The 16206-nt window shown below is 48.8% G+C and overlaps 1 protein-coding gene across 2 annotated transcripts in view; it reads left to right on the top strand.

The window, feature by feature from the left end:
* Positions 1-16206, top strand: part of sema5ba (sema domain, seven thrombospondin repeats (type 1 and type 1-like), transmembrane domain (TM) and short cytoplasmic domain, (semaphorin) 5Ba) — a 396442-nt gene that overhangs the window by 234848 nt on the left and 145388 nt on the right. For both annotated transcript variants that reach the window (XM_038790081.1, XM_038790080.1), the window contains exons 8-9: positions 7858-8071; positions 9679-9964. In XM_038790081.1, coding sequence (XP_038646009.1) covers positions 7858-8071; positions 9679-9964 — 500 coding nt within the window. The remainder of the gene's footprint in view (positions 1-7857; positions 8072-9678; positions 9965-16206) is intronic.

The raw sequence follows: 16206 nt of genomic DNA, 5'->3' as shown, positions 1-16206 counted from the left end.
TCTTATGCTCTTATGTCATTATTGGAATTACCAACCTAACTCCATTATAGAACATAGAACAGTACAGCACAGAACAGGCCCTTCGGCCCTCGATGTTGTGCCGAGCAATGATCACCCTACTCAAACCCACGTATCCACCCTATACCTGTAACCCAACAACCCCCCCCCCCCCCTTAACCATACTTTTTAGGACACTACGGGCAATTTAGCATGGCCAATCCACCTAACCCGCACATCTTTGGACTGTGGGAGGAAACCGGAGCACCCGGAGGAAACCCACGCACACACGGGGAGGACGTGCAGACTCCGCACAGACAGTGACCCAGCCGGGAATCGAACCTGGGACCCTGGAGCTGTGAAGCATTTATGCTAACCACTATGCTACCGTGCTGCCCATGAGAGCACAATTCTCACAAAACACCTTGGGAAGATGGTGATAAGCTGTCTTCTTGAACCGCTGTAGGTACACCCACTGTGCTGTTAGGGAGGGAGTTCCAGGATTTTGCCCCAGTGACAGTGAAGGAACGGGAATATATTTCCAAGTCAGGGATGGTGAGTGGCTTGGAGGAGAACCTCCAGGCGGTGGGGTTCCCATGGCCTTCTAGATGGTAGAGGCCGCAGGGCTGGAAGGTGGTCTGGGTTTTATAGACAGAATTAATTGACTCTACCACTTACATTCAGATGGATGCATGGCAGTCTATTGAATTGAAAGAGGAACCAGATTTCCAGCAATTGTCGGTAACATCGGCCAATTTCCAAATCGACGCACAGCCCATTTAATCACTCACTCAGTGATTCAATTAAGAGCAAAAACTCAGTACACTGCAGAAAATCCTCTATTCTATGGCTGACGTGATTAGACTAATGTAGTGTGATGCTGTCGCCAGGTGACATTTGGCAGGGGGTTGACCATATTTCATGTGCCAACGTTTTAGAAAGAAGGCACTGTTATGCCTGAATCAGGATCTTGTCTCTAAAGTGCTCTGGGTGGATTATAAATTCAGTGCCTCGTGGACAAAATGGGATAAAGTTTGACTCCAGTTCGCTGGCTGGCTTTCTCATCCCCGGGTCAGAAATCTGTGGGTTCCAGTCCCGTTCCAATGATTAGAGCCAAGATTTAAGCTGCTACTCCCAGTGCGATGCTGAGCGAGTGCAGCGTTGCCGGAGGTGTCGTCTTTCTGATGGGGCATTAAACCAACCGTCTCAGGTGGCTAGGCCATGGCACAAACCCTATCCGCCAACGTCAACATCCACTCCCTCCACGACCGATAAACAGCGACAACCGTGTGTACCATCCACAAGATGCACTTCAGCAACTCACCCAGGCTCCTGAGGCAGCACCTTCCAGACCCACGACCGCTACAACCTCGAAGGACAAGGGCAGCAGATGCATAGGAACAGCACCACCTGCAGGTTTCCCTCCGAACTTCTCGCTACCCTGAATCATATCGCTGTTCCTTCACTGTCATTGGGTCAAAATCCTGGGATACTCGCCCCAGCAGCACAGTGGGTGTACCTACACCACGTGGACTGCAGCGGTTTAAGAAGTCAGCTCAACACCACCTTCTCAAGGGGTGGGCAACACATGCTAACCTAGCCAGTGACACCCACCCCCTGTGAAAGAACAAAATCGATAAATAAACATTGTAGTGGGCCAATTGGGCTGCAAGGCTGTTTCAGGGCTGTACATCTATCCAATTGTATTGCAACTTCATTGGCTATGAAGGGATTAGGGGTAATCCGAGATGGTGAGAGGCACTATGTAAATGCAAGTCATTGACCACGCTCAGTCATTGAGTACGTTTGAAGTAGAGATTGGTACAGGAAGTTATAGATGGGATGGTCAAATGGGCAGAAAAGTGGCAGATGGAATTAACTCTGAAAAGTGTGAGGTGATAGACATTGGAAGGAGTAATTCAATTAATGGCCTGACACTGGGAAGTTCTGAGGGACAAAGGGACCTTTGAGTGTTTGTCCATAGATCTCTGAAGGCAGTAGGGCAGGTTAATAGGGTGGTGAAAAAGGCATGTGGGACACTTGCCTTTATCAATTGAGGCATAGATTACAAAAGCAGGGAGATCATGTTGGAGTTATGTAGAACTTTGGTGAGGCCACAGCTGGAGTACAGTGTGCAGTTCTGGTCGCCACATTATAGGAAGGATGTGGCTGCACTGGAGGGGGTGCAGAGGCGATTCACCAGGATGTTGCCTGGGATGGAACATTTAATTTATGAAGAGAGGTTGGATAGGCTTGGGTTGTTTCCGCTGGAGCAGAGAAGACTGAGGGGTCACCTGATCGAGGTGTACAAGATTATGAGGGGCATGGAGAGGGTGGATAGGGAGCAGCTGTTCTCCTTAGTTGAAGGGTCAGTTACGAGGGGACACAAGTTCACGGTGAAGGACAGGAGGTTTATGGGGAATTTGAGAAAAAGATTTTTTACCCAGAGAGTGGTCAGTGTGGAATGCACTGCCTGGACGGGCGGAAGAGGCGGGTTGCCACACATTCTTTAAAAAGTACCTGGATGAGCACTTGGCATGTCACAACAGTCAAGGCTATGGGCCAAGTGCTGGCAATAGGAATTAGGTACTCAGGCCAGCTGTTTTTCATGTGTTGGTGCTGGCTCGATGGGCCGAAGGGCCTCTTTTGCACTGTATTATTCTGTGATAGCTTTCTGATTAACAATAATGTAAAGGATTATAGGGATAGTGCGGATAAAAGACAATGAAGCGTTCGATTAAGCATGATCATATTGAGCGGCGGAGCAGTCTCGATGGGCTGAATGGCTTCCTCTCACTCCTATGTCCCTACAGTCCAAAAATCTATCGATCTCATCCTTGAAGTAGCCTCAATGGCCTGAGCGTCCACACATCTCTGGGATAGAAAATTCCAAGGATTTACATCCCTCGGTGTGTGGCAGTTTCTCCTCATCTCAATCCTAGGTGGACACCTTAACATGGGACCACCTTCCCTGGTTCTAGACTCTTCAGACTGATGAAAACGGACCCTCAGTGTCTAACCTGTCTTGTGTTATTAGTGCCATTTGTAACAAAACCTCTACAACTCTGGTCTGCAGCCAGCTGAGCAGAGCTCCTATGTGAATAAATTCCTCTTGGACTCTTATTCTGGACTCTGTTGACCACGTGAACTAATATTAATTTCTGTGGTTCTTGTACTGTTACTATCCATAGTTGTAAAACACTTTTTTTTCTATCGCTCCACCTTACCATGTGTGCGTAAACGAATTGCAAACAATCCCCCCCGCTCCCCCCCCCCCCCCCCCCCCCGTTTGAATGTGACTAAACTAACCCTCTGAGTTAATCATGACGCACGTTTGCTGTGAATTATTGGTGAATTGGATCTCACAAACCGAGGATTTTTTTTTTTTTTTTTAAATTTAGATTACCCAATTATTTTTTCCAATTAAGGGGCAATTTAGCGTGGCCAATCCACCTACTCTGCACATTTTTGGGTTGTGGGGGCGAAACCCACGCAGACACGGGGAGACAAACCGAGGATTTAGGAAAACACTCCACAGCGTACCCTAAAAATAATTCAAAACACCTCTTACTTACAGGCAGGTAGTGAGGGGAAAGAAGTACGGTTTGCCTGACTCTCTCCTGTTTGTAACCCCGATCGAGTCTTTTCGGAACCTTAGATGTTTCAATGAGACCACCTCACTCATACTTCTAAACTCCAGAGAGTATCAGCCCATTCAGCTTGATCTCTACTCAAAGGACAGTCCAACTAACCCCAGCAATCAATATGGTGGACTACTGGGTCACCCACTCTAGTCAGCAGGTTTGACACCAAATATTTTTTTTTTTTTTTAAATTTAGAATACCCAATTAATTTTTTCCAATTAAGGGGCAATTTTTATAGTGTGGCCAATCCACCTACTCTGCACATCTTTGGGTTGTGGGGGTGAAACCCACGCAAACACGGGGAGAATGTGCAAACTTCACACGGACAGTGACCCAGAGCCGGGATCGAACCTGGGACCTCAGCGCCGTGAGGTTACAGGGCTAACCCACTGCACCACCGTGCTGCCCGGGCTTGACACCAAATATTGAGCTGCTTCCTTAACTATTGAGAGCAACCATAAGACATAGGAGCAGCTTTAGGCCACTCAGCCCATCGAGTCTGCTCCGCCATTCAATCATGGCTGATATTTTCTCATCCCCATTCTCCTGCCTTCTCCCCATAATCCCTGATCCCTTTATTAATCAAGAACCTATTTATCTCTGTCATTTCCCTTGTGATGCCTTGCGTGCAAAGTGGTCACCTCATCTCCTACATTGAGACAGTGGCTACACTTCCAAGTACCCTTTTGGCTGTAAAGGGCTTTGAGGCATCATTCGGTGTCGGGGATGGGGAGGTGGTATGGTGGTATTGCCACTGGACTAGTAATCCAGCACCCAGAGCTGATGCTCGAGAGATCCGAGTTTAAATCCCACCAGAGCAGATGGTGGAACTTGAACTCAGTACAGATCTGGAATTCAAAGTCTTAACGATGACCATCGTCGAAACCCATCTGACAACTCAGTGATTTGGTCTCCACAGCCTTCTGTCGTAAAGAGTTCCACAGGTTCACTACCCTCTGGCTGAAGAAATTCCTCCTCAACTCAGTTTTAAAGGATCGTCCTTTTAGTCTGAGATGGTGTCCTCCGCTTCTAGTTTTTCCTGCAAGTGGAAACATCCTCTCCACGTCCACTCTATCCAGACCTCGCAGTCATCGGTTCTTTAAATATCTGCCATTAATATTACAACGGAGGCGGAGGCAAGGTAAAGGAAGAATTCAATCGCAGAATATTTCATTATTCAAAGCTAGTTGCTTTATCTCTTCCAGCTGCCAGCAAATGGTGGCTGACGTTGATTGATGATGCCTGACAATGTCATGTTGACATTGTATCATCGTCGGTCTACCTTACATTAAATCTAAATGTCTGTTGCTTTTACCTTATTTGGTGCTACTGCAACATTCAGATGGAATGTTCAGGCCTGTCTGTTCTGCAGGTGGATGGAAAAGATTGCATTGGACTGTCTCAAATGAAGAGGAGGGGTGTTCTTCCTCGATGCCTTGGCTAATGTCTTTCCTGCAACCATTAACATTGGTCAATAGCTCATGTAATACCTTTTACGCAGGATGACGTCCCAAGGTGCTTCACTGGAACCATTCTCTTTGATTCCCTTAGTGTTGGGTGGGGTCACTGGGTTATGGGGATAGGGTGGAGGAGTTGACCTTGGGTAGGGTGCTCTTTCCAAGAGCCAGTGCAGACTCGATGGGCCGAATGGCCTCCTTCTGCACTGTAAATTCTATGATTTAATTTGACCGTGAACCACGTGAGGAGACATTAGGACAGAATGCCAAAAACCTCATCAAAGGGATGGGTTTTAAGCATTTCTCATTTCCCTTGTGATGCCTTGCGTGCAAAGTGGTCACCTCATCTCCTACATTGAGACAGTGGCTACACTTCCAAGTACCCTTTTGGCTGTAAAGGGCTTTGAGGCATCATTCGGTGTCGGGGATGGGGAGGTGGTATGGTGGTATGGTGGTATTGCCACTGGACTAGTAATCCAGCACCCAGAGCTGATGCTCGAGAGATCCGAGTTCAAATCCCACCAGAGCAGATGGTGGAACTTGAACTCAGTACAGATCTGGAATTCAAAGTCTTAACGATGACCATCGTCGAAACCCATCTGATTCGCTATGGTCCTTCAGGGAAAGAAATGTGCCATCCTTACCTGGTCTGGCCTTGGTGTGACTTCAGATCCACGCCAATCTGAGGTAGCCTCACAAACAAGTTCAAGGGCATTTAGGGGGATGGGCAATACATGCTGCCTTTGGCAGTGACCCAAAGCCACATTTCTGTGAAAGAGTAGAAGGAAAAAGGTCGCTATATAAATGCAAGCCTTTCTTGTAAAGCAGCCTGGTTGAAGGATTCTCGCTCTGTTCTTGTCCTTGAGAGTGACCTCCCTATTCTCAGTTCCCTGGTACATTAAAGCTGGTCGTTAATCATGATTTAATTTGTAACGTATGCTCATTAGGAATCTGCCATTGCTTTCTGTTGCGCGACCATTTGCGTGACACCGCCAACTTGACAAAGTTGGGAGAGATGGAATGTTATCAGATTCTCTCTGCTTGAAAGAGAGTGAAAGGCAAAAAGGAAACTCCGAGAGAGAAACGGGAAGACTTACAACAAAGTGAAATGTCTCAAAGTGTTTTCAGGAGTGTTAGCAAACAAAATTTGACTTTGAACCAGATAAAGAGTTATTAGGGGAGGTAAAAGCTGGGTCAAAGGGAAATGTTTCAAGCAACATCATAAAAGGAGGAGGAAAAGGTAAAGAGTTGGGGAGGTTTATGAAAGGGAATTCGATCGCTGAGGGACAGCCACCAATGGCCGGGTGAAGGAAATTGGGGACTCTCAAGGAGACGGTAAATTCTCTGAGGGTTAGGTTGGAGCTCACAGAAATTGGATGAGGTCAAGGCCACGGATTTTGACCGGCAAGACGAGAATTTGAAATTTGCAGTGGCGCAGTGGTTATCACTGCTGCCTCACGCCGCCGAGGACCCAGGTACGATCCTGGCCCTGGGTCACTGTCCGTGTGGAGTTTGCACATTCTCCCTGTGTCTGTGTGAGTCTCACCCCCACAACCCAAAGATGTGCAGGGAAGGTGGATTGGCCACGCTAAATTGCCGCTCAATTGGAAAAAAAAAGACAATTGGGTACTCAAAATTTATTTTAAAAAAAAATAATTTTAGATTTAGGGCATCGCTGGTGCGGGAGAAATTTGCCTTTTCTTGATCTGTTTGTTGCAGAGATGGAGGTGGCAACTCAGAACCATAAGAGGAGTTGTGGAAGTAGGGGAAGAAGGAGAAATAAATCCCACTTTGATCGGGCGCGGTTTTCTGGTCGCGCCCGCTCCGACGGACCTTTAAACCGCGCGTGAAATTGTCCGTCCCGCCCATGGCAATTTCGTGAGCTGGCAGGAATGGAACATTTACCCCCTCCCCTCGCCCCTGCGTCAGAATGAACCTATTGTATGCAGACTGGTTTGAGCAACAACTTGCCTTTCTTTACCAATTCCTCTCAAGGAGAGAACATTGTTGAAAAGAGGAACGCGCTGTCAAAGTTTTTCGTCTTGCATCCATCAGGGCAAAGGCAAGAGTTGCAAATTTCAAATGCTGACGACAATTTATAGTACAGGGGAAAGTGGGATGTTGCCGTGCAAAAAGAGAATACATTTTGGAGCATTTCACAGGACTGAGAGGAGGAACGGAAAGGTTGCGAGAAGCACGAGTTTCAGTCAGAGACACCTGTGAAAATACAGCCACAATCTTGGACAAGCGGCAACGAGATAAGAACCAAATTCCTGCCTTTGGGTTGAAGGATAGATTTCAGCCCTGGACACTGGGGAGAACTCACCTCCTTACCTTTGAAATAGTGCAGTGGGATCTTTCACTGTCCGGGCACTCGGGGTATCGGCTTAACTATCATCCGAAAGACAGCATTACCCGACAGTGCAGCACTCCCCGCCCCTGTACTGCACTGGACTACTTAAGGGGCTTGGCTAAAGGAATGACAGGAGGCTGGGTGTGAATACAGGGCCTGGGGTTCTGAATGTACTGTACAGGGTAGAGACAACAAAGTCAGGAAGGCGAATCGAGCCTTGAAAGGTCATCAACCTAAAAACCAATGTTGTGGGGGGGGGGGGGGGGGGGGGGGGAAGCAAGGCGGTAACGGATGCCGCATTTCCTTATGTCTAACAGCCAATGAGGAAAGGCGGGTGGGCAAGTGGTGAGGTAAGAAGTGTCTACTGCAATTACTGAGGTTGTGCATGTGTGTTTGCTTCCTGTAGCTTGGGAACCTGAGCCACGTGCTGGACAAGATTAACGGTGTGGCAAGATGCCCCTACGATCCGAGACACAATTCCACGGCTGTGATTACCTCACGGGGGGAGTTGTACGCAGCCACGGTGATAGACTTCTCAGGTCGTGACCCTGCAATCTACCGAAGTTTGGGAAACGGACCACCCCTCCGGACTGCTCAGTACAACTCCAAATGGCTTAATGGTAACGAGCAAACTGTAACTCTTAAGTGTGGGCTGCGAGCGATAGTGACACTCGTCACTGTGGGATGTGACTTGGATCTACATTTTGGAAGGAAAGGTGGATTCCCACGGCTGTCCAGTGTTGGACAGACCAGTGCCGAATCGCATCATTGGCTCCTCTCGAGCAATGCTTCAGTTTTAAAATTCTCATCCTTGGTTTCAAATACCTCCACGCCCTGCCCCGCCCTATCTACGCAGCCTCCCACACCCCTCTGCCACCACTGTGTTCCTCCAATTCTGCTCCCTTGCGCAGCCTCAGGTTCCGGTTGGGATTTCAGCTGTCTCAGGATCGTCTGCCACTCACTATGCCTGGCCCCCCCCATTACAATTGCGACCACCCACCCTGGCACACTTTCTGCCTGGCGCACCTTTTGTCTGGTATGCCTTCTGGCTGGGTCCAACCTTGGTACCAGGTAGTGACGGGCTGCTGATCCCTGGTTAACAGCAGCACACGTACCTCCCCCCAAACCACTCCCCTGCCCCCCCCCCCCACTCCTGCTGCCGAATCCCCCCCCCCTCCCCCACTCAAAGTACCACATTTGATATGGTGCATTGCTTTCTGTTATTCACTGAGTGAAGGGAAGCTAAACAGCAGTATTATAATGGTGCCCAAATCTTGGTGCTCCACCACCATTGGGCTTGAAGGAAGGGGCTTGTTAAATTCCATATGGGGGGGGGGGGGATGCCTGTCATTTTCCTATCCAGCCCTGACACCGCTCCAATTATACCAAGAGTAGGGGTGGCCTCAGGCAGCCTAACCACCAGTGGACCAATTGATGCCCACCTAAGGGCCTCATCCCACTGCCTTCAGATTTAACCAGCAGAGGGAGAGGCCCGCTCCAAGTGGCGAGCTTGGCGTGTTTCCCTGTGCTGGCTGTTGACAGGCAGTGGGAGTCCCTTCCTTAATGGGTCCGCTGGGCCAATCGGAGGTCTCCCCCTAAGGTGCAACCCCCTCTAGGTTGCTCTGTCCCCATGGCTTTTCAAACCTGCCCCCACCCCCTTGCCCCTGCTGACCCCCTCACTGGGCCCTGCCACTCTTGGAGCCGATGAGACCCACAAACGCTGATCCAAATCGATCCAGCGCCGCACACATCTGTCCCCGCAGAGCAGCCGGCCTCTAATTGGTCAGCATGATCTCTGAGGCGGGACTTCCAGATCCAGAAGGGCAGAAGTCCCGCCTTCAGCCTCTCAAGGGCCAATTGGCCAATAAATGGCTGCGGGACTTCCTGTTTCCTTCAGCGGGCAACCCCCAATGTTTTAGCTGGATTAGGGGGCAGGGGAATGTGGGGAATCCAGAGCATTCATAATTCAGCTCCTTGAGTCCATTGAGGCCAATTAGTCTATGTTTGAGGACTTGGATGTTTGCCGAGCTGGGGCTGATATTCAGTAAAATGCATCAGTCCTAGGTTTCATGTTGCAAAGCTACTGGGCCCATAAACACAGTCCAGTCGTACAATTGGAATTTATAATATTTGGTGGGATTAAATGGAGGCCCCAGGTTGGGGTGGGCGTGCAAGCCTGGCCTCTCTCTCCCTTCACTCATTTTGCTGCCTTGTCCTTCCTTCCCAGAACCAAACTTCATCTCGGCCTACGACATCGGCCTGTTCATCTACTTCTTCTTCCGTGAGAACGCCGTGGAGCACGACTGCGGAAAAACCGTCTACTCCCGCGTCGGGCGGGTGTGCAAGAGTGACATCGGGGGCCGCTTTCTGCTGGAGGACACGTGGACCACCTTCATGAAGGCCCGACTCAACTGCTCACGCTCGGGAGAGATCCCGTTTTACTACAACGAGTTGCAGAGTACGTTCTATCTGCCCGAGCAGGACCTCATCTATGGGATCTTCACAACCAACGTGTAAGTGCATGTTGAATCTGCGTTGCACGTCCATCTCTCTGGTCTCAGCACAAATTGAGGAGTCAAGCGTAGGTGTGATTTTCAGGCAAAACAGAGCTGGACTTGCTCCGTGCCACTTGAAACCTCCATTTCAAAACCTATACACTTTGTCCGTACTGTTTCAGAGAACCATATAACAAGCAAGGAGGCCATTCAACGCATCGTTCCTGTGCTGGCTCTTTAAGAGAGCAATCCAATTAATCCATAACCTACCCCTCCCCGTCCCTCAAGACCTGCAAACTTTTCTCCTTCAAGTATTGACCCAATTCCTTTTTGAAAGGGGCTGGTTTAGCACAGTGGGCTAAATAGCTGGCTTGCAATGCAAAACAATGCCAGCAGCGCGGGTTCAATTCGGCCTCCCCGAACAGGCGCCGGAATGTGGCAACTAGGGGCTTTTCACAGGAACTTCATTGTCACTACTTGTGACAATAAGCGATTATTATTATTATTATCGTGACTATTGAGTCTGCTCCCACCATCCCTTCAGGCAATTCATTGCAGATCGGAACACTCGCTGTGTTTATAAAAACAAATTCTACTCAGTTTCCTCTTGGTCCTTTTCTCAAATACCGAGAGATGCCAGGAGGGGGCGCGAATGAGGAAGAAAGTTTTTTTTTTAAACGCAGCAAGTGTTGATGGCCTGGAACCCGTTGCCTAGGAGGATGGTGGAAGCCGAGACGGTCAATGATTTCAAAACGAAATTGGATGGACTCTTGAAAGAAATAAAGTTGAGGGTGATGGGGCAGAGCGGTCAATGGGACCGACTCAATTGCTCCACGGAGAGCTAGCATCGACTCAATGGGCTGAATGGCCTCTTTCTGTGTCGTCAATGGCCGGAAGTACTGGGCCCCGCATCGACAGCCGGAGCTGTGTCGACTACTCCAGGGCCCTGCTAGCTCCCTGCAGAATGGAGAATCACTCTGGACTTTCTCCAGCTAAGTCCAGAATGATTTGCGCCCGTTTTCCCGTGGGCGTGGGGACATTAAATTAAAATTTAAATCGCTTATTGTCACAAGTAGGCTTCAATGAAGTTACTGTGAAAAGCCCCTAGTCGCCACATTCCGGCGCCTGTCCGGGGAGGCTGGTACGGGAATTGAACCGTGCTGCTGGCCTGCTTGGTCTGCTGTAAAAGCCAACGATTTAGCCCAGTGAGCTAAACCAGCCCCATTATCAGAGAATTCCTTCCTGGATTTTTGTCTTATAATTCCCCCCCCCCCCCCCCCCAACCCACACACCCACCCACCCTACATGGTTGAGAATCTTCAAATCCTTGTGGTTCCCTGGAACCTTGCTCGGAATATCTTCCCCTCTGTGCTGGCTAAACATGACTGTACCTCCATAACCAAAATGAAAATTAACTGTGATCGTAAGGGTCTTTAAACTAGGGAAGGGAATATGAGATAAGGCAGCCTTTTCTCTGCTGACGCATTCTCTGTTGAATATTGGCACGTGTCAGATAGTGTCTGGAAATAGTAACTCTGCTCCGGGTTTGTTCTGTCCTGGGACTGAGTTCCATTGGGATGGAGGCTGCCAAAAAGCAAAGCATATTTGACCCCCAAATACCATTCATTTCTTTGCCCTGGCTGTGACACAGATGTGAGGCTTGAGGCTAGAGATTCAAATGCTCTCTGTTAGCATGTGATAACCTTGTCTGTTTTTCTTTGAAACTTTAAACTTATGTTGCCCGTCGCTGCTTTTGGCTAAAAAGAGCAACACGTGTACCCCTCCTTTCAAGCTGTGGTTTCCTTCCTCAGTCACCTCATTCTCAATCTGCTTTTTCATCAAACAGTTCCGATTAAGGAGAGATACGATCCAAGTGTTCACAATTTTAAAAGCATCGTGTAGGTTAGATGTAAGCCAATTGTTGCCAGTAATGGACTTAGATGCTGTCACCACAGTGGGTCATGATTGCGTTGTGTTTATGTTGCGGGACGAGTAATGCAGATGACTAGACTAACGGCAGCACACCGGTTAGCACTGTTGCTTCATGGCGCCTGGGTCCCAGGTTTGATTCCCAGCTTGGGTCACTGTCTGTGTGGAGTCTGCACGTTCTCCCCGTACTGGGTGGGTTTCCTCCGGGTGCTCTGGTTTCCTCTCACAAACCCTGAAAGACTTACTGTTTGGCAAATTGGACTTTCTGAATTCTCCCTCTGTGTACCCGAACAGGTGCCGGAATGTGGCTCTTCACAGGGGCTTTTCACAGTAACTTCATTGCAGTGTTAATGTAAGCCTACTTGTGACAATAAAGATTATAACGGTCTGGAGATGCGAGTTCAAATCCCACCAGAACATTTGATGGGAATTTAAATTCAATTAATTAAATAAACTCGGCAATTAAAAATCAGTAACTACTGAATTGTTGTAAAACACCATCTGGTTGACTCATGTCCTTCAGGAAAGGAAGTCTGACATCCTTACTGTTGTAGCAATGTTGGATACAGTTCTTTGTAGTCACCTGTAGGTTAATTGTAAATCTTTATTGGTTCTTAGAACTATTTACAAATATACAGTAAAGGGTACAAGCTTGACTCCATGCTTGCTGGTACACAGGTCTCTGTCCAACACTTTGCTGACCCTGCGTAAGGGTCATGCTCTCTCTTACATCACCACGTGGGCGGTGCTGTACCCAGTCCCATATTAACCCTATATGTGCCGGACCCTTTTACTACACTTATATTGTCCGACCTCCAACTGACCCCAGATCCACAGCAATGTGCTTCCCTCTGAAATAGCCCAGCAAGCCACAATAAGACGCTGCACCACAATCTCCTTTCGGATAATCATGGAGTGGGCCAACAAATGCTGGTCTGAATGTGTTGCTTAAATCCCGTGAACGAATAAAAAAAACTGCACGATTATAAATAAGGGTCAGAGAATCAGTGGCACTTCTTTACATGGAGTGAGGCTATAGAATTTACTTGTCAAATTATTGGTTGAGCAGAAACTGTGTCAACTCTCAAGAACAGAGTGGCTGGGTGAATGAAGGCATTTAGAAACAAATTTGTCCCAAGCTATTTATTCTTACAGTTCTTTCTATTAAATGTTGACTGAGGAGAGAGATGAAGCTCCCCCAGTGGCTCAGCAGTATTGAAATGGCCAACAACAACCTGAATTTATATAGCCTCTCCAATGTAGTCAAACACCGCAAGATGCTTCGCATCACCAAATTTGACACTGAGCCAGTTAATGAGATGTCAGGACAGGTGATTAAAAGCTTGGGCAAAGAGCTGGGATTTAAGGAATGTCTTTCCAAAGTTAGGGCCTAGGCAGCTGAAGTCACGGCTACTAATCATAAAGTCCCTGCCGTGGATAGACCACACGTGGACGGCGCCGGCCCCCCCGACCGGCGCCGCGCCGACCTCGCCAGCGCCAATAGCGCCGATTCTCCAGTCTCTGGATAATCGGCGGACCAGCATCGGGGCAGCGTCGCGCGGTTCGCGCCCGGCCCACCGATTCTCCGGCCCGGCGTAAGCTGAGAGAATCCCACCCCCAGTTGGGATTGACTCGGGGCAAAGGGTAGAGTGTGCACCAGTGGAATTAGTTTGGGATTGATACAGAGCAATGGGAGTAGTGTGGGCCCGTGGAATAAGTTTGGGATCGAAGCGGAGGGTTGGGAAATGTTTGAAATGAAAAAAATGAAAATCGCTTATTGTCACGAGTAGGCTTCAATGAAGTTACTGTGAAAAGCCCCCAGTCGCCACATTCCGGCGCCTGTCCGGGGAGGCTGGTACGGGAATCGAACCGTGCTGCTGGCCTGCCTTGGTCTGCTTTCAAAGCCAGCGATTTAGCCCAGTGTGCTAAACAGCCCCTTGGGATTTGGTTGCGTTCGATGCAGAGCAATGGGACAAGTGTGGGACAAGGGGAATTAGTTTGGGATTGATGGAGAGCAATGGGAAGCATGTGGGACAGTGCAATTAGTTTGGGATTGATGCAGAGAAATGGGTAGAGTTTGGGATTCGATGCCGAGAGCGATGGGAAGGGAATGGAATTGGTGGGCTAGGTTTGGGGGGGGGCGGGGGGGGGGGGGAGGGGGGGGACTGGTTTGAAGCAGCATCAGATTTGAATTGCTGTTGTATTGAGCTAACATAGAGCTGATGGACTGAATGGACTCATTCTGTGCGGGCAGGAAACCTCACCTTCAGGCGGAACCTGCCATTCACATGCATCTGCCCAAAATTGGCACAAAAAACATTGGTTAATGAAATGAAAATCGCTTATTGTCACGAGTAGGCTTCAAATGAAGTTACTGTGAAAAGCCCCTAGTCGCCACATTCCGGCGCCTGTTTGGGGAGGCTGGTACGGGAATTGAACCGTGCTGCTGGCCTGCCTTGGTCTGCTTTAAAAGCCAGTGATTTAGCCCAGTGAGCTAAACCAGCCCCTTAGGCTCCAATCAGTGATAATTATTTAGCCCATTACACTGAGAGAGTGCACCTTGTACACGCTGAGGTAAAAACTGAAGCAAATTTCTGTGTGCGGAAGCACGAGTAACAAGAATTAATTCCCAAGTCCCCTCCCACCAGCCCCTCCTCCCACACTGCCCAACCTCCAAACAGAAAGACTTTGTTCATGCGTCTCGTTTTGCCTCACTGAATGAGGCAGAATGACTTTGAAAAGCAGCAAAGACTGCAAGTGCCTCTTCCGAAAACAGTCCAGTAGATCTCAGCCTGTGACTAATCTGTCGCGAGTGAGGATGGAGGGATCACATTTATTTTGAGGGAACCAGTAACTGCCTTGGCGGTTTGCTTTCATTGATCTTGCTTATGTCCCCAGTGTGTTCCGAGGAATTTTTGTTGCTCTCTCTATTAAAAAAAGAGGTAAGCATAAAGCCGCAATCTGTACCTTATGAATATTTTAACCATCGTTAAAGAGACTCCAACCAACTTCCCGTGAGCCACCCAGTCCATGTGGGTCTGATGGTGCGGTAGAGCAGTAATCCAGACACCCGGACTAATGATCCCCAAGGTTCTGTCTCACTAATATCCATTCGGGAAGGAAATCTGCCATCCTCACCTGGTCTGACCTACAGGTGGTCCCAGACCCTGACTGCCCTGTGGGACGGCCTGCAGGTCAGGCCTCATTTGTCGATTGAAGGGAGCGGTGATGCATCCTGGCCTTGTCAGTGATGCTCACGCCCCGAGAGTTGAATGGTATTGACAAAAGAATCTCAGCCGCAAAGAGGTCAAAGTGTAAATGAAGACTGGCATTTACTTAACCGCCTTTAACAAAACTCCTTGTGAAACATTTCAATCCACCTCACATCCAATTCATTTGTTTCTGAAGTGTCGCCACCGTCGTAACCCAGGAAACTGGGACTGTGGCCTGAGTTTCACACGACTGCATCGCCTGAAGTGCAGCACTCTTAATAAAGGAATCGGGGGGTCGTGTGGAGAAGGCAGGAGAATGGGGATGAGAAACATATCAGCCATGATTGAATGGCGGAGCACACTTGAAGGGCCGAATGGCCTAATTCTGCTCCACTGTCTTATGGTCTTCCAACATTACACTTCAGATTATATTCTAAAACACATGATCGCCCACCTCCCCATTATAGACCCCACCTACTTAAGGCCAGCAATTGCTGTTGATTGATCTAGGCCCAGGCATTGGCCCCATTGGCTCGATTTTACAGGGTACCTCAATTCCCATCCCTGCTCCTGATGTGTTGGGCAGGCTGGGTCTATGTGGACTGCGTTTGATGCAGTGTAGCCAGAGACAGGCTTCCAACACTTGATAAGATGCCACACGATTTTATTTAACATCTGACTATTTTACATGTTGAACTGCGGGGTGACACTATGCTGACTTGACTGGAGACCTGAGGCTTGCCTGACCAGACTTACTGACTACCACATGGTGTTTGCACTGGCTGCTGCTCACGAGCTCTGACTGTCTCAGAGGCTGGGTCCCGAGAGAGCGGGAAAACTGGTGCCCTCTGGCTATATAGTGGTCGTGTCCTGTCTGGTGATTGGCTGCTGTGTTCTGTGTGCTCACTGATCATCCTGTGTGTCAATCACTGCCTGTCTGCACACCATTATATACATGGATGTACATTATGACAGCTCACACCACCTTGCCACTAAGGCCCACCCATGATAATGCCGGCTGTCACACACAGTTGTTCGGTATCTTAATAACTCAGCAGCACGGTAGCCTTGTGGATAGCACAATCGCTTCACAGCTCCAGGGTCCCAGGTTCGATTCCG

Source organism: Scyliorhinus canicula, chromosome 2 (genome assembly GCF_902713615.1).
Source record: "Scyliorhinus canicula chromosome 2, sScyCan1.1, whole genome shotgun sequence".
In the NCBI taxonomy this organism is placed as follows: domain Eukaryota; kingdom Metazoa; phylum Chordata; class Chondrichthyes; order Carcharhiniformes; family Scyliorhinidae; genus Scyliorhinus; species Scyliorhinus canicula.
Note: the sequence above shows the minus strand (reverse complement) of the source record. Positions and strands in the feature narration are given on the sequence as shown.